At 36.7% G+C, this 27,659-nt stretch overlaps 1 protein-coding gene across 1 annotated transcript in view; it reads right to left on the reverse strand.

Moving 5' to 3' along the window:
• The window catches only part of LOC125840525 (RHOMBOID-like protein 12, mitochondrial), a 37,749-nt gene extending 17,971 nt beyond the window's left edge, over positions 1-19,778 (reverse strand). The window contains exons 1-3 of the mRNA XM_049519501.1: positions 19,411-19,778; positions 15,555-15,675; positions 15,327-15,446 (exon numbers count right to left, since the gene is read on the reverse strand). Coding sequence (XP_049375458.1) covers positions 15,327-15,446; positions 15,555-15,675; positions 19,411-19,778 — 609 coding nt within the window. The remainder of the gene's footprint in view (positions 1-15,326; positions 15,447-15,554; positions 15,676-19,410) is intronic.
• Positions 19,779-27,659: the final 7,881 nt, after the last annotated feature.

A 27,659-nucleotide genomic window follows, 5' to 3' on the forward strand; every position in this document is an offset into this window, starting at 1 on the left:
GACCTTGAAAACAAACATAATCTCCTTGTCTTGACTCTAAATGAAAATAAAGAATATGGGCTTAATCGTGTGGAAACACCGTAATGCAATTTATGTGAGCATGCTACAAGTATTGGGTCCTTATGTGTGTTGTGATGTCATGTGTGGAGAATTGCTGCTTAGTTTTTGTATTTGAATAACATCTAGAACTTGCCCCAAGTGTGCCTAAGGAGTAACTTGTGTGAATTATAGAATATGATTGAGGCGTTTCTTTGAATAGACAAGTTTGAATTTCCTTATGTGCCTCCAAATAAAATATCCCTAGCTTAGCCTCATTGAGCCGTGTAGCCTTGATTTTGTTCTAACCCACTGAATTGAGCCGAATCCCTTTTTATTGATACCATTAGTTTGATCCCAAAGTAATCCTTAATGCACTATGTTGAGTTGAAGAAAATGATAACTTTGGTTAAAATGGATAGCGTGGAAATGCTTGGTTTTGTGGAGAAGAAAGAGAGAGGTAGACAAATGATACCCCATAAGTCCTAAAAGTATGTGATTGGCCCTGGTCCCTTGGGACATTGTGCACTTCGACCAAAGCTAAAAAGCCTAAGTCAAAGGTGGCTAATCATTTAAAAGAAAAGAAAAAAATAAAATAAAAAAATTTACCTTAATAATGGCCCTGGTCCTTACAAGGACAACGTGCAACTTAATTCGAGTAAAATTGATAGGTTGAGGGTGGCTATTGTTTTGTGTGAAAAAATATATATTTTTTTATATAAATAAAGAGGAAAGAAAAAGGGGTGTGTGCAAAAAGAGGGCTCAAGTGAAAGTGAAGGCAAGGTGTTAAAGTCAATTGGAAAACATCTAATGGGGAATTCAAAGGGGAAGAAAGAGTTGTGAATGTTAGCAAGGAGAACAAAACATGTGCATTAGGGATGATGAGTCATTAATTTTACCGAAATGTATCCTCCCTTACCTAATGCCAACATTACAACCGAATGAAAGTCCTCTTGATTCTATGAGTAACATTTTGTGAAAATTAAAGTACACCAAGAGAAAGCTTATGGCATGTTAGGATATGTGAAAACTTCATTTGTGAGTGTGAGAGTGAATTTTATAAAAAAAATAGCCTTATGATTGAAATGCATGGTTGTTGGTGTGAAGGAAAGGCTATACTTAAAGTGGTGAGGGCATTCACGAAACATGTTTTGGGGCTTAATCTTGTTTGTCTTGTCTCTATGATATTGCATTAGCCCGAAATTATTTGATAAGAGTCATTCATCGAGGTTGTGAATTGTTGATTGGTAGACTATAAGACAAGAGTTGAAATTATTGCATGTAGTGTGGGCCATAAGATCATGATCAAATGTGTTTGGCCGATTGTAAAGTGAGGTGATGAGTACAAGGTTTAAGAGTGTGATTTGATAAGAAAGAGTTTGGTCGAGGACTAACAAATGTTTAAGTGTGGGGTGGTGATCTTGGGCATATAAATATGCCCAATTACTACAAATTAACCATCTTTAACGTAAGTTTTAGGACATTCACTAATCTAACTAGCATATTTTGGCTTAAGATTGCAATGATTGCATACTAACATACATCATTAGCAATTTTGCAGGGTTCCTAAGGGAAGTGATTGAGTCAAGGAAGAAAAAGGAGTTAAAAGATGAAAAGCGACGCCAGGAACAAAGATCAGGCGCGGCGCCCCAGCACCACTGGCGCAGGCCAGGCGCGACGCGCCATGGGGGTTTTTACTGGGGCTACATTTGGGCGCACTGGTAGCGCGGCGCTCCAGCCTTCCAGGTGCGAATTGGGCGCGATGCCCCAGTCTTTTGCGGAGTTTTGGCGAAAGTTGATTTAAAAAGGACTCCTAGTTGAAGTAGAATTCGACTCTATTGTTCCTAACTATTATAAATAGACCCTTATGGCTCCATTGTGAGGGCTCGACTTTTATATTATGTGCAAGAGCAAGTATCTACGTTTGTAATAGGTTTTGATCTTCTAACTCTTCTATTTTCCGGGAAATTGCATGAACAATTGTATTTTGTGGTTTTCTAATAGCATGAGTGGCTAAACGCCCTAGTTCTGGGGCTGTAGCTACGAATGGATTGTTGATTATTTGAGGTTTATGAATTAATTCTTGGTTGTCATTATAAGTTACTTCTATATTCTTGTTTTAGAATTTCTTGACTGACCATCTAGAGATAAATCTATTGTTTAACCTTAAAATCAGGAGAGGAGAGGTTAGATAGACCAGAGGATATAGAGAGCTTGATCGATCTGTTAAGTCGAGGTGATTTGTGTTCAGGAGTGACGCCCGGACGAACAACTCGCTTGGTTACAAAATAGGATGAAATATAAATGCTCGCCAATTAGTCTATTTATCCCCGCTCAACGATGTAGTTAGATAGCTAATTGGGGTAGGCGACGAGAGGTGTATAGCCCGACTCATATAATTAACCCTATAAACTAGTAACTTGACAACTGAAATTAGTTCTATGCCAATAATATGATACATGATATTCAATATATGCTGCAGCCCTGGAATTGCTTTTAACTTGCTTGAAACATTATATCAAAGTCCTCACAATTAGTTATTTTCAATTAGTGCATAATTATTTGTAGATGAACAATAAATCATCAACTCTTAAAAAGATTGATCATAAGTACCTTGGGAACGATAACTCGTTTCTTAAAGAATCTATATTACTTGCGCCACCACGTACACTTGCGTGTATGCTAGGGAGCAACAACAAACTTTTGCAAGTTTGGTGTTTTACTACCAAATAATGACCACCATTCCACTATAATAAAATAAATTTAAAGGTTAATGAGTATAAATAAGTCAAATAATTTAAGTAAGAGCTAAATCAACTCACTTACCCGGTGACCTTGTGTCTCTGGCTCTTTTATAGCCGGACCACAACCAAATAGTCCATCCGCCAATTTGTGCCTAGGAAGCTTAGCGACTAGTAAATCTTGTATTGTTGTATCGGGGATAATCTTCTCAACACATGCATAATACTCAGTCCACAGACTCTCTAGTAAAGTTCCCTCTTCTTGAGCTTTATAATACAATCCTGGGTTCAAAACATTCTCACTAGCATTATCAGTGACAATTCGTACAACATTTTCCAGTCCAATTCTTTCAATAGTGCTTTCAAACAACTTGTACATATTGGTGGAATCGGTAGATTCATTGCTAGAATCAACAGAACCAAGAAATACACTACCGATTGGAGAATTCACCAAAATATTGATGATCATTTTACCATTTCGTGCTGTCCATTTGTCTATCATAATGGAATATCCAAACTTTGTCCATTGCACTTTATGCTCATCAACAATTTTTTCCACCTCTTTTTTTAGGCGAGTAACTCTAACTTCATGGAATGTAGGAGGCTTCGTTCCGGGGCCATGTTGTCCTACTGTCTCAATAAATTCATCAAATGATTTGTGATTGACACAATTAAAAGGGAGCCCCGCATCATACATCCATATTGCGAAAGCACTTACCGCACGCTCTCTTATAATTTTCTTTGTTTCATCAATTCCTCCTCCTTTTTCAAAGCCTCCTTTTTGTGTTGATTTCTGCGGAAAATAAAGATTCATAGGGCCTTTCGTCACATTCCGTGCGGTGGATGATGCACCTCCACTAGAAGATATCTTTGGAGTTTTAGAGGGAGGCATCATTTCCGCATATTCATCCATATCATCAACATCATCAATATCAATATATTCTTCCGGCTGCCTCACTTGAAATTTGGGATTATTAGCGATTTTATTATGCATATAAGCCCTTACTTCTTCTCTAATCGCCGACGGACAAGCTGTACATTGTTTAACATTCTTGAAACCACCCACTAAATGTTGCTTGTGTCGAGTTATTCCACCATTAAAAGTACTCCCACAAAAGTTACAATTAACCGAATCTTTCGTTGCTCCTTGGGTACCATAATTCCATCCAATGTCCCTCTTTTTGCTAGCATCCGCCATTGAATTCAGTCAATTCACTGTTTATGGACAAATGAATAAATAATAATAGAAGAATTAATTTATTTTTTAAAATTATAGACAGCAACCAGTGAAGGCAGTAAGCAGTAACAGCTGAACAATAAAACAGAGGAAAAAAACAGAGCAGTGAAGGCAGCAAGCTATTGTATCTCAAAAAGAAAGAAGAAAAAGAAACGAAGAAGAGGACTGAACTCTGAAGAGAAGAAACGAAAAAAGAAGAGAACTCAAGAAGAAGAATAAGAACTGAAAAGAAGAAGAAAAAAAAGAGGTATATGATATACCCGGCAACAACTCGTGCGATGAAGGAGGAGAAGAGACGCGGGGGGAAGAGCCGAAGAGGAGCAGCAACTCGTGCGATGAAGGAGGAGAAGAGACGCGAGGAGAAGAGATCGCAAGGAGAAAATGTGACTGATTGCTGATGAAAGTTTGAAAATAGAAAAAAAAAACCCTAATTTTGACTAATATTATTAAGTCAAAGCTTTTTAAAAATTTAAAATCAAAATGGCGCCGCCATTTACGTCACCATCTGGTCGCCTATTTGGGATCGCCGCGCCTCAGTGTAGAATGGTGAGAATGGCTCGCCTCGCCTCGCCATATCACCTTTGGCGAATGGCGCTTGCTCTTCATAACACTGCTCATAGCTAATGAAGCAATTGACTCTAGAATTGCACAAGGAAACCATGGTATTCTATGCAAACTTGACACTGAGAAAGCCTATGACCATGTGAAATGGGAATTCATTCTAATTTCTAAGTATGATGAGACAGCTGCGCTTTGGGGGAAAATGGATCAGTTGGATCAAGTTTTGCATTTCCACTGTGAATTTGCAGTTCTCTTCACAATAAGGAAAGAAAAAGCTTCCACCTGGTCCAATGGAAGAACATCATCAGAAGCAAAAAGCAGGGAGGTTTAGGCATCAAACACCTTAAGCATCAGAGCAAAGCTCTCTAGGGTAAGTGGCTATGGAGATACCATCAGGAGGACTAGGCTCTGTAGTGTAAGTTCACCAAGAGCAAGTACGAGGAGCTCAACAAATGGGTAACAAAAGAGATAAACTCTCCTTACGGAGTTAGCCTCCGGAGGTCTATCAGAATTTTCTCGCCTTTCTTAAGTAGCCAGTCAACTGTTAAGGTACAAAATGGGAGAAAAACAAGTTCCTGGAGTGACAAATGGCTGGTCCTGAGAGACTCAAAGATCTTACCCAGATATTTTTTGCTTTGGCTCAGGATAAAAAAGAAACAGCTGCTGAAATATGAACTCAACAAGGGTGGGATCTGGTTCTCAAAAGACATGTTAATGACTAGCAAATACACAGAATGATTGAACTTCATAAGATTTTGGAAAGCTTTTTCGAGAAGGTAATTATTTATTTATTGTGCGTAGGAGCTTTTGGAGAGCTTTCAAGACTTGAAAAGAGGAGAGGACTACTCATGGTGGCATCGGAACAAAAAAGGCAGATACAAGGTAAATGTTAGAACATGAATAGGTTTATACAATCCTATAAAAATAGGAATAGGTTTACACAATCCTATCTATTAGAATAGGAATAGGCTTATACAATCCTATTTAGAATAGAAATAGTAGTAAATAGTATCCTACTTGGTAAAGATTGTATTCTAGTGTCTGTAAATAGGATCTCAATGTAATCATGTAGAAACAACAACAATTCAATACTATTCTTTTCCTATATTTCTCACATGGTATCAGAGCCTCTACGATCTTGGTAGAAAATCAAAGAGCTTCCGTTGCCAGCGAGTGGCACCCATATATGTTGCCTGTCTGGCCAATGATTATGTTAGCAAAAGTTGGGTCACCATGTATCTTTCATGCGACTATTTTCTCATATCTAATTTGTGTAGCACCGTGCCATCATTCCGGTTACTACTTTCTTATATCTAATTCTTGTAGCACCGTACCATCTTTCTGGTGACTACTTTTTCATACTCCCTCCGTTTCAAAAAGAGTGGTCTAGTTTGACTTGACACGGAGTTTAAGAAAATAAATAAGACTTTTGAATCTTGTGGTTCTAAATTAAAGTTATGTCAAATGTACTAAATTGCCTTTTAATCTTGTAGCCTTAAACATGCCACGTGGAAAGCTGAAATTAAAATGTTACCAAAAAAGGAAAGAGGCAATTCTTTTTGAAATCGACTAAAAAGGTAAGGAGGCCATTCTTTTTGAAACGGAGAGAGTATTTAATTTGTGTAGCACTGTGCCATCATTCTAGTGACTACTTTTTCATATATAATTTGTGTAGCACCGTGTCATCCTTCCGGTGACTACCTTTTTTTCCATATCTGATTTGCCTAGCACCGTGTATCTCTCCGGACTACTTTTCATATTTAATTTGTGTAGTACTGTGGATTTTTCCGAACTATTTTCTCATATCTGAGTTGCATAGCATCATGTGTCTTTTCAGTGACTCCTTAGATTTGATTTGCATAGTTCCATTCGTCTTTCCCGTGACTCCTCAAATCTAATTTAGTAGGGTTGTGCCATCATTCCAACCCTACCCGTATGATTTTTCTTTTCAGTAGGGTCGTGCCATCATTCCGACCCTACCCATATTATTTCTCTTATTCAATGGGGTCGTTCCATCAATTCGAACTATCCTATATAATTTCTATTTTCTAGTTGGGTCGTGATATCATTCTAACCCTACCCATATAATTTTATTTCTTAGATTGTGACCACTTTTAGCCATCAAATCTAATACTGTTATGAACCAAGTCCAGCCCAATGTAGATACTAATGTCATACAAGTTGTTATTGGGCCGAGAATGAGCAATAGGGCCAGGTTAATTTGGAATCCGGATTGAGTAGTGGGCATGAAACGGTTCCATCAAAAAGGGTAGTGATATCTGATTTAGGGATTATGCAAATTGTTGAGAAAAATGTCTAGTCCTCTCATCCCCTTTTTATGAGTTCTGCTTCTCATCCCTTCCTTTTACTTGTGTTCTTCAATTTCCATTTAATTCTTAAATTGCTTTGTACTTCCAATTACGAGTTAGTGAAATAGATTTGTCGGTTGTTTGAATTTGAATTGTGTTGGTCTTGTTATTGGGTTTGTTACATTGGTGCTTTCATTGATTTGTCTACCATGGTGGACACTTCGCTCACCTCCCTTAATGAATCTATCTGTGCATTCCGCCAACGGTTTGATTTCCTCCAGTCATCCCATGTTCTGCCCCATTCAACTCCTCGTCGTATACTGGATTCAGTTTTCCTTCCGCGATTTAGTAGTGATAATCTAGCAGTCTGGGTTTTAGGCAGAGAAGTATTTCTCATTCCACAACATTTAATCAGAGCATAAACTGTCCTTGGCTTCATTTTATTTTGATGGTGACGCTTTAGAATGGTATCGATGTTTATTTCACAACAAACAACTCACAGGTTGGGATCATTTTATGGACAAAGTGTTGATTCGTTTTCGCTCCCATGCTAGAGACACATATAGCGAGTTCGTACCCATTCCCAAGCAACATGAGGCAGCGAAGAATTATACTACTAACTCATACTCGCCTCAATACTTGAATGAACACTTAGACCGCAACAAACCAAGCCTAGCACACACATTGTTCAAGGAGATGTTAGGTGGGGAAACTAACTGCTTTAGAGATGAAACTATGGTGTTACCAGAGACCTAGGTATGTATGTCATCTTTCTAAAAAGGGCAACATCTCGGTTTCACTAGAAATTCCGTATGATCTCTTTGTTGAAAACTCTGAGGTAGACCACATGTTCGATAAAATGCTTGAGAAGTGTAATGAAGTAGATTCCTTGGACAATACCTCTGTTGGAAGTAATATTGATATTTTTGATGATATGGACAATAGACCTATTTCTTCAGTACCTAGTTTGTAGGATCAAATGGTGTCGGATCCAAATTTATCTATTAACCCCACTAAAGATGAAGCACTTGGATTTCCAAACAAACCCCTCTCTGAACTGTCAGTGTGATAATGACCAATCAAGTCGAGAAGGAGGACAAAATGTTCGTACAATATCCTATGAAACACCTCCACCACAAGAGTACCCCACTAATCTGTTGTTGTTGTCTGGTTTCGGTGCGCACAATAATCATTCCATGAACACTTTCTTCATGCGTGAAGTTGTTGATGATGCTAAGCTCGTGGAAGCAATCACCGTTGCAAAGTATAGAAATATGATAGTTGTTGGGGAAGAGTACAACGATTGTGAGCTTCTTGATGACTTGGGAATGTTTGCAATGGACGAGGAAACTATCAAATATTTCAGCATTAGTACAACAAGGGTGTTCGACAACAATCTTCGGTTGTCTTGTGTCATTGGTTGTGGCCACAAGGTCGCAAGATCGTTAATTGGAGATCCCAATTTTAGTTGGACTGTCATTTTTAAGGAATTTGTATTGAAGGACGTAGATGAAACAATGGACAACACATCTCCTTTCTTCACTAATATCTATTTGCTTGTAGATGATATTCCCACATCTGGTTCTACCATTGGCTGGAATGCTAGACTTGCATGGTTGACAGTTGGAATGGTTGTTCATTCAGCACCCCGACACAAACCACTGGATAGCAAGCTAGTGCACAATGGAAATTACTCTGAAATATTGGAGTTAATGGCAGATTCTGAGTCCGAGCACAATATATTTGAATATAGAAAGGCTCAAGGGTAATGGTGTTTTACGTAGACTGTATTTGAATATAGAAATAGGAATACTAAACAGTATCCTACTTGGTAAAGGATTGTATTCTAGGGTCTATAAATAGGGTCTCAATGTAATAATGTACACAACAACAATTCAATAATATTCTTTTCCTATATTTCTCACATGGTATCAGAGCCTCTACGAACTTGGTAGAGAATTAAAGAGCTTCCGCTGCCGGCGGGTGGCACCCATAGATGCTGCCCGTCTGGCCAATGATTATGTTAGCAAAAGTTGGGTCACCGTGTATCTATCTGGTGACTATTTTCTCACATCTAATTTGTGTAACACCGTGCCATCATTCCGGTGACTATTTTCTTATATCTAATTTGTGCAGCACCGTGCTATCATTCCGGTGACTACTTTTTCATATTTAATTTTTGTAGCACCGTGCCATCATTCTGGTGTCTACTTTTTTGTGTAGCACTATGTCATCATTCCAGTGACTACTTTTTCATATATAATTTGTGTAGCACCGTGACATCCTTCCGGTGACTACCTTTTTTTGCATATCTTATTTGTGTAGCACCGTGCATCTTTTCGGACTACTTTTCATATTTAATTTGTGTAGTACCGTGGATTTTTTCGAACTATTTTCTCATATCTGAGTTGCATAGCATCATGTGTCTTTTCAGTGACTCCTCAGATTTGATTTGCATAGTTCCATTCGTCTTTCCGGTGACTCCTCAAATCTGATTTGCGTAGGGTTGTGCCATCATTCCAACCCTACCTGTATAAATTTTACTTTTCCAGCTGGGTCGTGCCATCATTCCGACCCTACCCATATTATTTCTCTTTTTCAATAGGGTCGTTCCATCAATTGGAACTATCCTATATAATTTCTATTTTCTAGTTGGGTCATGACATCATTCCGACCCTACCTATATAAATTTATTTCTTAGATTGTGACCACTTTTAGCCATCAAATCTAATACTCCGACATATGAGCATGTTTCGGCTGGTGACTTGTTTAATATCGACTCGTCTATTGATTCCAACATGATCCATATACTTTATACTAGATTTTGAGCACTTGCAACGACCATTGCATTGTGAAGAAGTATATATGGAGCAACCACCTAATTTTGTTGCTCAGGGGGAGTTTAGTAGTCTTGTATGTTGATTACGTAAGTCACTCTATGGTCTGAAACAGTCTTTGCAAGCTTGGTTTGGGAAGTTCCAACACTGTAATTTTATCACTCTGTATTTTATCGACATTATGCATCAAATTCAGTATTTCATGAGAAGACCAAGCACATTGAGATTGATTGTCAATTTTGTGAAGTCGAGTGATCAACTTGCCGATATCTCACCAAGCCCCTCATCGGTCCTCGTGTTAATTACATTTGTAACAAGCTAGGTACATGAATTGTATGCACTAGCTTGAGGGGGAGTGTTAGAATAGGAATAGGTTTATACAATCCCATTAGAATAGGAATAGATTTATACATTCCTATTAGAATAGAAATAGGTATATACAATTCTATTAGAAAAGGAATAGTAATAGAAATAGAAATAGGAATACTAAACAATATCCTACTTGGTAAAGGATTGTATTCTAGGGTCTATAAATAGGGTCTCAATGTAATAATGTACACAACAACAATTCAATAATATTCTTTTCCTATATTTCTCACATTTATAAAGCAATGGATAGAACCAAAGAAACTATTGAACGGGGTTTTCGTGGAATTAAGAAGCAATATGAGAAAGTGTTTGAAATTATTGATGCAAGGTGGTCAGACCAACTCCATCGGCCTTTGCATGCTGCAGGCCATGTTTTGAACCCAGGATTGTATTATAAAGTTCAAGAAGAGGGAACTTTACTACAGAGTCTATGGACTGAGTATTATGCATGTGTTGAGAAGATGATCCCCGATACAACAATACAAGATTTACTAATTGCTGAGCTTCCTAGGTACAAAATGGCAAATGGACTATTTGGTTGTGGTCCGGCTAAAAGATCTAGAGACACAAGGTCACCGGGTAAGTGAGTTGATTTAGCTCTTACCTAAATTATTCGACTTATCTATACTCATTAACCTTTAAATGTATTTTATTATAGTGGAGTGGTGGTCACTATTTGGTAGTGAAACACCAAACTTGCAAAAGTTTGCCATGAAAGTATTAAGCCTAACTTGTAGCTCATCCAGATGTGAGCGAAATTGGAGTGTGTTTGAACACGTAAGTAAAAAAATTATATCCTAATTTCCATATTATATTATTATCAATATCTATTAGTTAATATCTATAACTTGTGCGCAAATTCATTCCAAAAAGAGGAATAGGCTTGCACTATCGCGTCTCAATGATCTAGTGTACATTAAGTACAATAGAACATTGAAACGTCGTTATGATGCCCGTGATCTCATTGATCCAATTCGCTTGGATAACATTGATGATTCAAATGAATGGTTAGTTGGATGCCCCGAAGATCAAGAAGATGAACTAGTATATGAGGATGATGATCTTACTTGGGGTAGTGTTGCTACGACAATTGGAGCTGATGAGAGTATCTATCATCTTAGGGGACTTTCTTCAAGATCAAGTGCACTTGACAAGGGCAAAGGAGTAGAAACTACATCTACAAGTTCAACTTCAAGTAGGACTCAGACACTAATTGATGAAGACTTACGAGGAGGAAGAAGATGAGGAGCAATATAATGATGTAGAGGATGTTGATCTTCAAGAGTTGGATAGTTTTGAAGAAGAATAGACTTTTAGAGTTCTAGTATTATCTTTTGAATTATTGGGTCTTTAAAGTTCTAGACTTTTAGTATCTACTTTTAGTTTTTGAATTGAAATATTTGCTAATATATGTTATTGCTATTGAGATTTTGGATATTTATATATGCAATTAAATATTTTTAATTTTTGGTACTAATTGGCGCCTCGATTCAAAAGGGCGAGCGCCTCGCCGCGTGGCGAGGCAGGCCCTTGTCGCCTTTTGTCGCCTCTCGCTGTCCAAAACACTGGTGGATAGATTTCATGACTTGAACCTTGAGGACAAGGTTCTTAATTAGGATGGGGGTATTGTTATGAACCAAGTCCAGCCCAATGTAGATACTAATGTCATACAAGTTGTTATTGGGCTGACAAGAGCTATTGGGCCGAGAACCAACAATAGGGCCAAGTTAATTTGGGATCTGGATTGAGTAGTGGGCATGAAACGGTTCCATCAAAAAGGGTAGTGATATGTGATTTAGGGATTATGCAAATTGTGGAGAAAAATGTCTAGCCCTCTCATCCCCTTTCTATGAGTTCTGCTTCTCATCCCTTCCTTCTACTTGTGTTCTTCAATTTCCATTTAGTACTTAAATTGCTTTGTAATTCCAATTACGAGTTAGTGAAATAGATTTGTCGGTTGTTTGAATTTGAATTGTGTTGGTCTTGTTATTGGGTTTGTTACAAATACCCCAGTATATGAGCATGTTCCGGCCAGTTTTTCGGTGACTTGTTTAATATCGACTCATCTATTGATTCCAATATGATCCAAATACTTTTTACTAGATTTTGAGCACTCTGTTGCACAGGGGGAGTTTAGTAGCCTTGTATGTCGATTATGTTAGTCACTCTAAGGTCTGAAATAGTCTTTGCAAGTTTGGTTTGGGAAGTTCAACACTATAATTTTATCACACTGTGTTTCATCAGCATTATGCATCAAATTCAATATTTCATGAGAAGATTACGCATATTGAGATTGACTTACATTAAGCATCAAATCCAGTATTTAATGAGAAGACAAGCACATTGAGATTGACTATCAATTTTGTGAAGTCGACTGATCAAGTTGCAGATATCTCACCAAACCCCTCATTGGTCCTCGTATTAATTACATATGTAACAAGCTAGGTACATGAATTGTATGCACTAGCTTGAGGGGGAGTGTTAGAACATGAATAGGTTTATACAATCCTATTAGAATAGGAATAGGTTTACACAATCCTATTAGAATAGGAATAGGTTTATACAATCCTATTTAGAATAGGAATAGGAATAGTAAATAGTATCCTACTTGGTAAAGGATTGTATTCTAGTGTCTATAAATAGGATCTCAATGCAATAATGTAGAAACAACAACAATTCAATACTACTCTTTTCCTATATTTCTCACAATAAAAGAGGGATACAAGCAAGAAAATCAAAGTGGTGATCAAGACCTCAAATGGCCATGGAAGCATATGTGAAAAACCAAAGTGCCACATAAAGTGGCATGCTTTACTTGGCTTCTGACTAATGAGGCTGTTTTGACCTTGGACAATGCTGCCAAGAAAGGAATCTATTTATGCAACAGGTGTTCATCATGTGGGAAAGTCTCATGTGGGATGGGAAAGTAACAGACTGTCAGACATCTCTGCCTACATGGTAGATTCACTACCAGATGTGGCAGATATTCCTTAATCTCAAAGGCATTTCCTGGACTATGCCTAGTAAGATTGATGAGACTCTATTCAATTGGGAGGAGGCAGGATTGGGAACTAGAAATAGAAGTAGATGGAGGATGATTATGACATGTATTTGGTGGACCACATGGAGAGAGAGAAATGATAGATATTTTGAGAATAGGAGTAACAACTTACATGAGGTTAAACTTAAATGTATTTTGTTGTCTGTTTTTGGCGTACAAATGTCTATTCCAATGAGACTGAGGGTGTGCTCGGTGGGAAGGAAAATGTGTTTTCTTGAAAATTATTTTCTAGGAAACTAAGTGGGTTTCCTACTTATTTTCTTGTGTTCGGTAGGTAAGCAAAATATATTATCCTAAAAACATTTGTAGATAATTTTTAGACAAATACTATAGGAGGTGGGGGTGGGGAGTTGGATGATGGGGATGAGGGATATGGGGGCTGAAGGGGAAGATGAGTTGTGTTGGAGGTGGGGAGGACACAATCAATGTGAGATGTCACTAGTAGAGCTTGTTTTCCCTACTTCCGTTGGGAGCTTGTTTTCCTATACAAAATGATTTCCAAAATATTTGACCAACCGAACATGGGAATACCGAACACACCCCGAGTCAATTCTAGATGTTTTAGGGTCCATCTAGACTCTAGAGTAGGTTTAGCTCTGGTGAAGACTATACTCCCTTTAAGTTTTAAAAATGGGTTTTCCCCGTACTACCTAAGTACTACTTTAACACAAATATTACCTGCTCCAAAATAAAAAGTACCAGAACCAAACCCTGGCCTCCACATCATGACATGACTAGCAAATTATATCACAACGGCCAGATGCATCAGGCTACCTCTAAGGTTACATCAAGGAATCAGTGATGGACATGGAAACAATTGCAACTAAAATTGTTGTGAAGAGAATAAGTTGAGAGAAGAATAAATGTAAATACGACATAGATATCTATATAGTGGAGTAGTGTGTAATACATCAGTACATATAGGGAAAAAACGTATGATAGAAGAAATAGATACAAAAACGAAATCTTGAGAGAGGAGTGGATGTGTGGGCATCCTAGGAGAAGGAGGATTGGAAATGAAGATATACTAGACAAGATAGGAGTGGCCTCGGTGGAAAACAAGATGTAGGAAGTGAGGTTGAGATGGTTCCGGAATGTGAAGAGGAGATGCACAGATGCCCCAGTGCGGAAATGTGAGAGGTTGGATACGAATGGTTTCAAGAGGTAGTGGTAGGCCGAAAAAGTATTGGGGAGAGGTGATTAGACAGGACATGACACAGTTGCAACTTATTGAGGACATGACCTTAGATAGGAGGTTGTGGAGGTCACAAATTAGGATAGAAGGTTAGTAGGTAGTAGAGTATTCTCTCGCTTTACCTTCTATACTAGTAGTCGTAGTATTTCTCCTGTAGTTTCTTGTCCTTCGATTTTTGTTACTATCTACTGTCTCTTGTACTTCGATTATCGCACTATTTGTTGTAGTTACTATTCTTTTTAAGAATGTTTTGCCATGCTTTTAAGTATTTTGCCATGATTTCTTCACTTCCATTAATTCTTTTTTGATATGCTTTCCCTTTAGCCGATGGCCTATCGAAAACAATCTCTCTACCTCCCAAGGTAGGAGTAAGGTCAGCGTACATTCTATCCTCCTCAGACCCCACTTGTGGGATTACATTAGGTATGTTGTTGTTGTTGTTGTAGAATAGTAACCTTATCAACACTTCGTACCACTACCACCCCTTCCACTAATCTGGTTCTATCTAATAATAACAATATTTTTCTTTTAAAATAGTATTATTTCCTTTTTTTTTATAACAGAGAAACCCCGAGCATCAGTGGCTCAAGGTTCAAACTTCTAAGCAAAAGATAGGGAGCTAACAAAATTCACAATTCATCTATATATTATTTACATTTCTGAGATTAGTAACTAAGAAAAAGAAGTGCAAACATTTTTCCTCGAGGGAATGTGCCAAAATCCCATCAAAACATATCATATTACTTTTTCTCCAAATCGTCCAAATAATGCATGCAGGCATTCAAAAGATATGTATTTTACTAGCAAATACATTTTAAATCCCTGTCCTTCTGTAAGAAAACAGTATACAATTCCATTAGTTGCTTAAGTTCAACATCAAAATTGAGGCTACTGCATACCTACGAGCTAGAAAGCTTTAGACTCAATAACATTCTTATCTTTTAACCTCAAAAAAAGAGTGGACAGACAAGTGAACTTACACTTGTTCCAAAGAAGTAGAGTCCAACCATATTAGAGATAAGATGCCAAGTACTTATATGACTGAAAGCTGATGTTATCAATGTATGAACCCGTCCACTTGTAAAATTGTCCACTGAAATCTAAGCACCAGATACAACTCAAAAAATATGTAAGTTGGAAAACTATCTTAGCTTGTATATTGCATCAAAAGATAAGTTTATTTTATGAGAGTTATCTTAGCGACTGACCATGAAGTTCCTCATCATGAATCTACTATCAGCAACACGCCATAACAAGAACACAGCTACGTTAGTTAAGATCAGGCATAACACCACGCCATCAGTAGAAAACCTCCCAAAACTTGATCTCCTACAAATTGGAAAGGCTCATGTCTTAGTTAATAGAAATCATATGAAGTTGGACTAAGGGCAAGGACTGGCATCACCATAGATTGCCTTTTCTCCCAACATAACTTTGAAAGGCTAGAATCAGGTGAAACCATTACACTCCAAGCTGTCACAACTCATCAGTCACTGCAGATCAGTGTGATTAAATATTACTCACTCCATTCTATTAAAGATGTCATAACTTAGAGTAGAAAAATGTATGTAGTTGGACTAAGGGCAAGAGAATGATATCACACAGATTACTGCCTTTTCTCCAACCAGAAACTTAAAGTACTTAGGAACAGTTTAAACCATAACGAACTCCTAGCTGTCACAATTCATGCACGTCAGTGTCAATTAAATACAACTCACTTCATCCCATTAAAAAGGCTGTACCTCCGCTTTGGTGGAGACTAAGAGTAAAATGGTTGAATAGATAATTATATTGGTTAAGAAAAATAACTATCTAAATAATAGGTGATAAGTGCAAAGAGAAAACTAAGTAGCAAAGTCCCCTAAAACTATGTCAAATCAACTTTAAGATATAATATAAAATTAGTTTATACTAGTTAGAATGGTTGAAGGAGAAAAAGTTTGCCACCTCAAGAAAATGGGTCAAGCTTTTTGGGACAAACAAAAATGTAAAGTAGCTCCTAAAGGAGCAATATTTATCTTACTGTGCATAATAGTACCAGAGGCTCAACAATTACCAATTTCAAATGAAATAGTACCAGAAGCTCAAAATATTAAGAAGAATAAGGAACAATCAGTTACACCACACAAATAATTCATCTGCCACAAAATTTACCTGTAACAGAATAATTGGTATGATCCTGATTATAGCAGTTTTTGTTTGCTCGATGTTCCATTGATTATTCCATAAAAGTTCTATGTAAGCATGATATTGTTTAACCATTGTGATGAGCAATTCACAAAAAGTAAAGAGCAGAATGGAAACTGTAAAAAGAGTAGGCACTATAATACTTCATCTGCAACTTCTCTTGCATTCAATAACTAATCATATTCTATAGGTTTGAATGTGGTCTCACAAATGAAAAATGGAAAGCAAAAAGCAACCAAAAACTTTTCTAGGAGGTAGTACTAATATTGACAATGGTTTAACAGTGGTACATTTGGTTTTGTCTCTAGTAGGGTATCTGAGAGAGGAAGATTAAAGCTGCTTTGGTGTAAACTACAAGAAGCCACACTAGATTACAAAACTAGAGATCTTTTATACAGTGGATAAATGACACATCTAAAGCTCTACTTCTATCATCAGCAATGCTATTCTTACAATTGAAGTCAACCAAAGATCTGGAGTTCTCTGCATTTGCAGCCTTAAAGCATATTCCCTTCCGTAATTTGCATCTTATTCTTTTATTTATTATGATCAATTCCCTTATTCTAAGGTTCTTGCAGAATCATGAGCTCATTGAATTGCAGGTGTAATGTATGTCCCATCTATGATTCCTACCCTATTTCTAAGCCTACATGTGAGACTAGGTTAAAATTTCAAATGAAATATGTCATATTGTACTTTTATAATCTACAAGTGAAATAGATTGCACCTCACATGAGATTTATGTGATTATCTATGAGAAATAATATCAAAATATAACATGCACGAGGTTGAATTTGTTGGTTAGTTTCCCACCTATTATACACGTGAGACCCCAAAAAAGGCCCAACCCTTGTGAATGCACAAAGAGTGGAGGTAAGCAAATAGAATACAAATCATGTTGCTCATTCCTTCCATTGCTAAGATGAATAGAAAGGGGGACAAGGGGTTACCCTATCTCAAGCCCCACTGGGACGGACAGAAACTATTGGGAGTTATGTTGATTACTATAGAAAACTTAACTATACTAATGCAGTATCTCATCCAACCGATCCATTAAGCTCCAAAACTCATCCTTTGCATCATAAGAATCAGAAAGTTCCAGGACAGATGGTCATATGCCTTCTAAATGGCTAGTTTGCATAAAAACCCAGGTTGTTGACTTCTTTGTCTAGATTCCACACACTCATTTGCTATCAGCACTACATCCATAATTTGTCATCCTTTAATAAATGTCATTTGTTGTCTGCCCACTAAGTTTATCACTTCCTCCCGTTTTTCTACCAAAAGTTTGGCTATGATCTTGTACACCCCTCCTATAGCTTATAGGTCTGAAATCATTTAGCTCCATGGTTCCCACTTTCTATGGTATTAGAGCTACAAAAGTGGCATTGATGCTCCTTTCAAAAAATCCTACCTTGTAAAAATTATGTACTGTTGCTACTAGCTCTGAACTAATAACAGCATTGACTAAAGACTGAAGAATGACGTGAAAAACCATCTAGCCCTGGTGCTTTGTCACTTGCACATGCTTTTATGCTCTCCGGTATTTCCAGTTGCTCAAAAGGTGCCATCAGCAGGTTATTTTCGTCTTCTCCAATCACGGGACCATATCTCATATCTAGATGTTGTCTCCAATTTTCTGACTGAGTATAGCTTCTCATAATAGGCTACTACCTCCTTTTGCATCTCTTCTGGTTTGGTCAAAATCTCGCTCTCACTTCCAGCTTGGAAATTGTGTTTATTCTCCTGTGTGCATTAGCAGTTCTGTGAAAGAAATCAGTGTTTCTATCCCCTTGCTTTAACCAAACTGTCATGAACCTCTGCCTCCATTCAATCACTTCCCTTTTAGCTATGTCTTCAAACTCCATGTTAAGTGCCAGTCTAGAGGTAATTTCTTCTTCCTCTAGTGCTCTGTGATCCTATATCTCCTCTAAGTCAGCTAGTTGCCTCAAGACATTTTGTTTCCAAATTGCCGAGAATGGGTAACTCACTGAATGTAAATAACAAACATGAAGGTGTTCTTCTCCAAAAAAAGTGAAGGTATAATAAAGATGAAACCAAATTTTTAGCAAGACCAAGCTGTAGATCCAAATACGGTTTGCCCCTAGTAGATAGTACCATAACTCAAGTGTGAGGTGCAAATGATCTCATAATCACTACAGCTAAAATGGACCCGATTATTTTAGAAATCTAAACCTACTCTCAATAATAGACTAGAAAACAAATAGTGTGAGCATAAATGATGATGCAAAAGAACTTCGCAAAGAAAATGAAGAGATTATGGCATAAATTTAAAATAGTATATGGTGCAATTGAAAAAGAGAGCCGATACTAAATGCAAGGGACTCAAGTTCAAAACTATATTTTAAGTCCCAAAAGAATTCCCATTTTAAGCAATTCATAGTTCTCCCCCAACTATTAAGAGATTAATAAAAACTGAAGGAACAACAGCTAGATTCAAGTTTCCTATCTCCAAAGGGACCGAGCCCCTAAAGATCACACCCTATCACTATATTTCCTGCTACTGCCGCCAAAACCCAGGAAAATTCAGTGAATGGAACTTGCTTACAAGTGTACAACTTACTTATCCATCAACAAAACCTATTACTAGTTTTGAAGTCAAGACTTGATTCACTATAATATCTCAACAACAGACAAATAAATTTAAGTAGTTAACCTAAAGATAGAGACATAGCATAGAGAAAGTGAGACAAGCAATTGACACGGAGGAGTAATATTTATTATTGGAACAAAATTGGCAAGAATTGAGCGGAATGTATAGGGTTTTTGCCTTAACACAATTTATTCAGTATTGGATTGAAATGAGTACCCGGAGAGGAGAACGAGTAATGATGCTTAAAGGGAATAGTAAAGTACCAGCTGCGGCGAGTGGAACCAACTAAGAAATTGGAATGAAAACTTCTTCGTCCTAACTGAGTCCTCACAAGCCCAACAGTGCGGTTAACTAAAACCTTGCTCAGATCACCTCTGAAATGGGTATTTGCAAACAACTGCTTTGAGAAAAGTGGGTTTGAGAAAACCCCATGAGAAAATTTCACATTTTGTTGCCTCCATGAGTGTAAGAAAGTAGTGTATGGGACAGAAAACAGTTGCTGCGGTGATGGGTGACATTGGTTTGCCTTGGAAATTAGAGAGAGGGACGTTTGTGAGGAGGGATTTGTGGTCGCATTTGGGAGATTTCTAGGTATTTTCGAGAGGAGTTTGAGTGACAGGAGCCTCTGCATAGTTCCCGTAGACGGAGAATTTGTTGAAGGTGTTCCTTTATGCTTGGAGTGGCCTATTGGTCTGGCCATGTATGCTCAACATTATTCCAAAGGGTAATTGAACAGATTCCATGTTGTGGCAATGGACAACAATGTTAGACTCGAACTCACAATCTTCGAATTGGAAGTAAGACTATTTATCATCCAAGCAACTCTCATGTTTTAAGATTCATCTTATAATGAAATAAATCACAACAAAATTTTTTTAGTGAGTTTAAGAACAATAAAAAGAACAAGTAATATATTAAATCCTAAAAATTGAGTCTTGGTGGCCAGTAAACCATGTGTTCGAAGTCACATGAGAATCGAATAACAAAGAGCTTTTACCTTAGAAATTATGCTAATACAATTTGTTATTCAAAATTGGGGAGCCCATAATACAAATAACCGGTGGACTATTATAGGAGAAGTGTAATACCTTACTCATTCGGGATGTTTAAATTAATTTGTACATTCGAGCAAGACTAACAATATGTTTAATATGATCTGAAGCGTGTGTTATGTATTTGAGTCGCACAATGGGAGTATGCCAAGTTTAGAAGTCAAGCAAGTTGTAAAAAAAATCGGCAAAAGTTATCGCAAATTAATTTCATAAAACTCATAAATTTGGGTTAGATGTCTCATAGCTTTCTCTCAATCTATAAAGAGTTAGAGGACTGATTACCTATCAAATTGTCACGCCCCGAAGCTACCCCTAGGACGCGGACACGGGACCTAGGATCACGAGTGACTCCAAGCTAACTCTGTTGGCATATCATAAGCATACTAAAGTAAACTGAAGTAAAGAAATATTGTACGGAAGCTAAATCATCATGTAAACTGAAATGATGGGGAATACCCATACTATCTAAATATATATAAAACTGAGAGTTAAATCTAGCAAAAACTAAAACTAAGACTAAAAGGAAAGGAAACATGTATGTCGTCCTCGAGAAATGAGGACTCACCACTGATGTTGCTGAACTGGAGATCGGGAACCGTGATCTGGAAGTTGAGGACATGAACCTACATCACGAGAAGATGCAGCGCAGAGTATGCGTCAGTACTTGAAAGGTACTGAGCATGCAAGATAGAGTAAAGCTGAACAATAATCATAACTGAACCAAAGCATAAATCTGAGCAATGATAAGAGATAAGCATGATACTATACTGAGAATACTGAACATGAACTAACTGGATGCAATGACCAAGTTTATAACATGCTGAGACTGAAATATGATTGTAACTGATACATGGTCAATGCAATAGAATCTGACTGTAAGGGAGCTACTAATAGCCGACATAAAACCACATGAGCTAAATATGGAGTCTGATGTATACGCCCCATCGAGAGGACCCAATATACCTTGCCAGAGGTATAGAGGCATGACTAGCGTGATCACTAAGTTGATGCCCACAGAGGGGACTTACCTACGGGGCACATAGTTCTGGGACTATGAGGGTGACTGACCCTAGTCCACTCGGTATTAAGCTACTCACAATTGATTATGTAATTAACAATTTACGACTTTGTAATATTGGATAACTCAAAATACTGACATGCAAACTGAGAATGCAACATTAATATGTTGATAATGAAACATTCAAAAACTGAGGCATGTATATGTAACTGAAATAACTGACCTAGCATGTGTAATTCATGAACTAAAAGAACTACATAGATAGAGTTCTGAATTTATGAAAGAATATACACACAACGATACTAAATTCATGACAATCTGATTTGGATCATTCTAACAGCTAAAACCCAATAATTTCTAACATTCAAGAAACCCTAGGTCTAGGTAATATTAAGGGAATCAAGATTTTGACTGAAATCTAGGGACCTAAAGGGTGAAAGGAACCCACTAGTGAAATCCCACATACCTAGTGACGAATTCCACGGAGAAATCTTTCGGTTTCGAGGCTGGAACTGATGAAAACTTGTTGCGTTTTGGAACTAGGGCTGGTCGGCTTTTTCTCATTTGCTTTGCTCTAAGTTTGAAGAATTTTTTAGAAAGAATTGACTAGGGTAGGTTCTAATTAGTTTACTAGGCTAAAATTGACCAAAATAGTTTAGGGGTTAAATGACGTAGTTTAGGGGTCCAACGGATAAAGAAAATTCCAAACGACCCCTGACTTAAAAGCTGTCGGGGCCACTGACGGAACTGACCGACGGACCGTGGATGAACCAACGGTCCGTGCTGGTCAACCGTCGACGGGTTCTGGGACTAAGTTCTGGGGCCTCGATCCACGGACCGCGGTCCCACCTACGGTCCATAGGTTCTGGCCGTGGGTCGTGCCTTAGACAATTTTCTAGATTTTTTGGGAAGGGTTGCAGGTGGTGAACCACGGACCACCAGAACGGACCGTGGGTGGCAACCGTGGGTTGCACCTGCAACTTTTGAAATCTGCATTTTGGTCTGTTTTTGGATACGGGGTGTTACACAAATCAAAGGACGAGCCTTGTTTCCAAGGCACTAAATTGTTCATTCATACAATTTTATAATAGAGAGATATTTGTGTTTTCACAAAACTGTACAAGTAAGCATGTGAAGTAGGCCCCTAGCTCGGTGGAGACTTATAAAGTGTCGTCTATTTCATATAATATTTAGAAAAAATTGTCAAAAACCCAGAAAAACCAAAGTCTTAGGCTAGGAATTCTCTATGGATCTATGTGTTCTTAGCTTGGAAGTTTAACAAAAGTTGCTTTACGTCGCGGGCTCGATATTTTTGGTATAGTTTCTTCCTGAATTGTGCGGCATAGCTCCATGAGAATAAAGACAATGAGGGTTTGTCTACCTAATGAGAAATGTTTGGGGGTGTAGCAAGATAAGCACCATTTTTTATCAGTTTATAGCTACAATAGACCTTGAATAGTAACTTAAGGCAGAAATGTGTACTGATTGTCAGATTGTTGTAGTTATTCTTATTTTTGTTTGTTAATTGAGCTTACATTATGTTGTTGTGTCATGGGGGTGCGGAAAAAAGTAAGGTCACTAATGTTTCCCAAACTACACCCATAATTGGAATTAAAGTTGTAACATCCTGAAAATTTATAAGATAAGACCCAAACCATTCTCTGTATATATATAGAACCGTACCGATGATTCCTAATTGTGCATAGGTGTTAAGGTCAACTATTTAATGTGGGAAGAGTTTTGGAGATGAATTAAGGTCATAATAATCCTTTAGCACAAAGTTGCGTTGACAGTTTCTTTATCGATTGAGTTTCGATATAAGTTTTTACATGGTCTACTTCAAAGGAGAATATTTATTAGAATATGATGAGTTATGTGTTCATCTATCCATCAAAATTAAAGGTCTTAGAGTCTTCTTTTCAAGGTCGCTGATTGCTCGTTAATTCGGGGGTAGGAGTCAAAAGTTATGGCCGTTTCAATTTTGATTGACATTTTGGAATGAGATGTGAACCAGTTGTGAGCCACAAATGGGTCGTAAATAGGTCGACGGGAACCCTTTCAAGCCAATTTTAATTCGATTTTTTTGCTTTTTAACCACTCTTTCAAGACCTGGAAGTGGTTTTCTCTCATCCTCTCATCCTCCTTCATCAAGGTAAGTCTTTCTCTAAGTATTTCATGTTTTTCAAATCAAATTACATCATCTAATCTGAATTGTTAATAGAAATCTTAACTCTTGACCATAGGGTTTTCAAGAAGAGAATTCAAGAATCCCGAGAATTTTTTTTTTTGATTGTTCTTCATCAAGTTAGGGTTCTTAATTTGCCAAGATTTATGGAGCATTTAAGGTATGTAAGACTATCATAGTGGGTAACTTAGTTCTTTCTCATACCCAACATCTACAGTTTCAAACCAATAAGATCAAAGTTAGGGTTTTTATCCCAAAGTCTATGATTTTGAATTATCTCTCTTTCCAATTGTTGATCCTATTATTGAAATTATATTGCACTTCTTATGATTGATGATCTTTGATTTATGGATCATACTCATTCTACCACATGGACTCTTAGTTAAAGTTATTTGAAAACCTTGTCATAGTATTTCATATGTATTGTTTTCATGAGTAAAGTATATTACAAGTTCTAAAAAAGTTTTTCAAGAAAGAGTTAAATAAAATATATTTAGCTTCAATTGCATCAATTCAAAAAAGATGTAACACCTCAAAAATTCTACTCTAGGATCCGAACCATTTGTTGTAAGCGTATCAGCTTGGACCGGTTGATTTCCTACTTGTTCATATGTGTTAAGCTTCATTCTTAAATTTGAGAAGTGTATCGAATGTGGTTTAGGATCATAAGGGACCTCTAACACCAAATCAATTTCAAAGCTTCTCTATGGATTGAGTTTTTCCATGAGATCACGAAAGAGTCAACTTCAAACAACCACACCTCTTAGAATATGAAGAGTTAGGTGACCTACTACTTATCATATTAAAGGTCTATAAATTTTATTCCGGGTAGCCGACCGTTTTATAATTTGAGTACGGATTAAAAATTTATGGTTGTTTTACTAGAACATGCTCGGGTTGAAAAAAATAAGTGAATCACCGAATAATTTGACGTTTTTTCGAAATGCATCCCCAAAGTGGCCGAAAAACCTTCAGAAACTATTAATTTTAGCGATTCAAGGTCCCACTTTAGTGATCCACATAATATTTTCGCGATGAGGCCTTTATATTATCAATTTGGCCGACGTGATTCATTAAAATGTCATTTTCTTTTATTTTCATAGTCTTTTACATTCTAAGAGGGGTATTCTTAACCTTTTACCGTCAATTAACTTCTCTAAACCCATATTATAGTCTAATAACGTCCTAATACGAATAACAACTTCTACATTCCCTAATTCTCCTTCTCCAAAAACTTAAGAACATCAAGAAAGGGATCTCTCCAAGTTCAAGATTCTCCTCCAAGGTTCTTCATTCAATATTCGTCACTAAGGTATGCAAGGCTATCTCCATGTATGGAAACACCTTGTTCTTCCCATGAATTACGTCTCCATAGTTAGGGCAAAATCTCATATTCTTGAATTGTCTTCTTGAAAACATAAGATTAATGATGATAAAAAAAGTAATCATAGATAATAAAGGGAAGGGATCTACTCCATTAGAACTTGCTCTGTGAATTGTCAATCATGTACATTTGGGTTACTAACATGAAACATATAAATTTTAAAATGACATTTATTCTCTATTATATCATGGTTAAGCTTCCATTAATGGTAAAATTGAAAAAATTAAAAAGCTAAGACTTGTACGAAATGATAACCGTTAGCTTTATTGTATATATTAAATTGCTTTTTCTTTTTAATTGACAATAAAAAGCTTTATTGATAGCTTCGCTTTTTCCTCACTTCTTTCCTTACGACTAGCTTCTCAAGTGGGCGACTTGGTAAGCAAACTATCTTCAATATTAGTAAAATACCTATCAATTACTGACCAAAAATGATGGGGAAGGGGGTTCAGATGAATATGCTATGTATTTATAAGTATTTATTATAATGTCTTGGTTTTTGAATTTGGTTATATATTTTTTTGTTCAAAGTTTGGTTTTAGTTCAATATCTATCTTTATATATGCTTATTTTCATTATAGTGGTACCACAAAGTACAAATATTGATCCTTTTTTCAATTATTATTGTTATTATTATTAGCATATGCGAATTATCTATATATGCGTAGTAAATTTTTTATCATCTACAAAAAAATATGTTGTTTTAAGATATAAATAATGAAAAGAGAATAAACAAATCAAGAATGATTTTTTTCTTTCCTGGGGAAAAGGACATCCAACACATTTTTTAACATTCAACTTAAATCTTGTCATTAATAGAGATTTAATCATGTAGTAATAAGAAATAACCCAAATTAAATTTTAAAAGAGGCACATGTCAGTGATGGACAATGAAATGAGATGATTTAGATAAGTTTTAAATGTGATTTTTACAATTATCAATCTACTTTTCATGTGTATAGGGTTGTCAATTCAAGTGTTGAACATTATTAGTAAAAAAGTTCAACAAGAACACTAAAGGAAGAAAAAAAAGGACAAAATGGACATTTGCAAGTTGTTGCATCCGCGTGAAACACAACCTGCTCACTGGTCCTCCGTGCGTCGGTCGCGCGCTCAAGAGCTTAGTGGCGCAACTGCGCGGCGTGGAGGTGTGAAGTCATTTAAAGAAGGGTACTTTTGGAATTTTGCGGGGATCCCTATGCTATATGATGTTGGAGCTTGCCCGAGGGCCAGATTATCATCGAAAAAAATAGCAAGAAAAGGCTAGGCTACGAAGAAGAGAATGAGAAACATGCGGTACACTACTCGAATCCAAAACTGAAGTTAGGATTCAAAGTTTGATTGCTATGTCTTCTTTTTCATTTTTGTTCTTAGGAAACTTATTCTCCTCCATGGAGTAGATTCTTAGAAGGTATTTGACAAACATGTTGTATTGATGAATTTGTTGGGATTTAGATTTTTGCTTTTATGCTTGAACTTGTTATGAGAGTTTGAATTAAATTGCAATCATGTTCATTATTTTATTTAATCGAAAAAGGGATATCTTGGTGAATATTGTTGCATTGTTTTGTTGGATTAAATCAATATATTTTCTCTAAAGTAATCGAAAAAGCTTGTTGATAATTATTGATTGAATCTCAAGAAAAAGCAGTGAAGGACGTTATTTCCTTAAGAACACTCATTAACATATTCTTGCATAGTATAATCACTGGGTTATAATGTAACATCTCAGAAGTTGGAAAGATGACAAAGGAAATAAAAAGTGTAGAAATTTTCTGAAGTATTGGTCAATGAGTTAGACCTATGATCCATAGGAATTCCAATGAGTTGTAAGAATGGAATCGTAGGACCTAGAATGGAGTTGTGGAAAATTAAGTTTCTGAAGTTTGATCTACGAGTGAACACGATGAATCGTAAGAAAAATGACGAGTCGTACATAGGTTCCATTAGAAGGTTCTAGATTTAGTGAAATTTTGGACTTAAACTTGCATTCTACTGATGGGGTCTACTGATCATAGAAAATTCGACAGACCATAGAAATTTCTCGTGAAAAATGATTGAATTTTAGGTTTTCTGAAATTGGTTCCACGATTGACCAGAACAGACCGTAGAAATTCTTAGAGGTCATAGGTTCATAGGTCACAACCGTAGGAACCATCTAGCAGTTATGTTTAAGGGTATTTGAGTCTTTTCTTATGCATCTAACACTTATAAAATGTCGTTTTACCCCTATTTCTAAGTCCTATAACTGCTTTTGTATTTCTAAAACTAACCTAACTCTATCATTCTCTCAAATCCTCAAATCTCATCCCCTCCAAATCCTCTCAAGCTTCAAGGAAGAAGTCAAAGGTTCAAACTTCAAAGGACAAAATCTAGGGTTCAAGCTTAAAGTCTCATTTTTCCTCCATTGCTTTTGGGATTAGATCATCAAGGTATGTAGGGCTTTATCAATGGGCTTCATTCACCTATTGAGCCCCAAGGTTTTCTCCAATTCTCCAATTCAATTTCAATCAAGTTGATTAGGTTTTTATTCAATTCTTCATGGGTTCTATTTATGTTGATTCAATTGGTTAAATTTGATCTTATTATGATTGATTTAACCTAATTACATGTTTTCCAATTGATATAACACGAATCCATGCATTGATTATGATTTTTGACTATGAACCCTAAAATACATGAAGGTATGAAGGAACTATGAATCTTTAATTTGATGTATACATGAGGCTATGCATGATTTATAAAAAGGAATGTATTATGAATTAGGTTGCTTTAAGATGAGCATCAATGAAATTGTGAAAGGTTTCTCACACATGTTTGATTCAAGATTTAATGAGCTACTCTATAATGTTTTAATCTTGGACTAGTATTGA

Source organism: Solanum verrucosum, unplaced genomic scaffold (assembly GCF_900185275.1).
Source record: "Solanum verrucosum unplaced genomic scaffold, falcon-dt-bn FXZP01000181.1, whole genome shotgun sequence".
Lineage (NCBI taxonomy): Eukaryota > Viridiplantae > Streptophyta > Magnoliopsida > Solanales > Solanaceae > Solanum > Solanum verrucosum.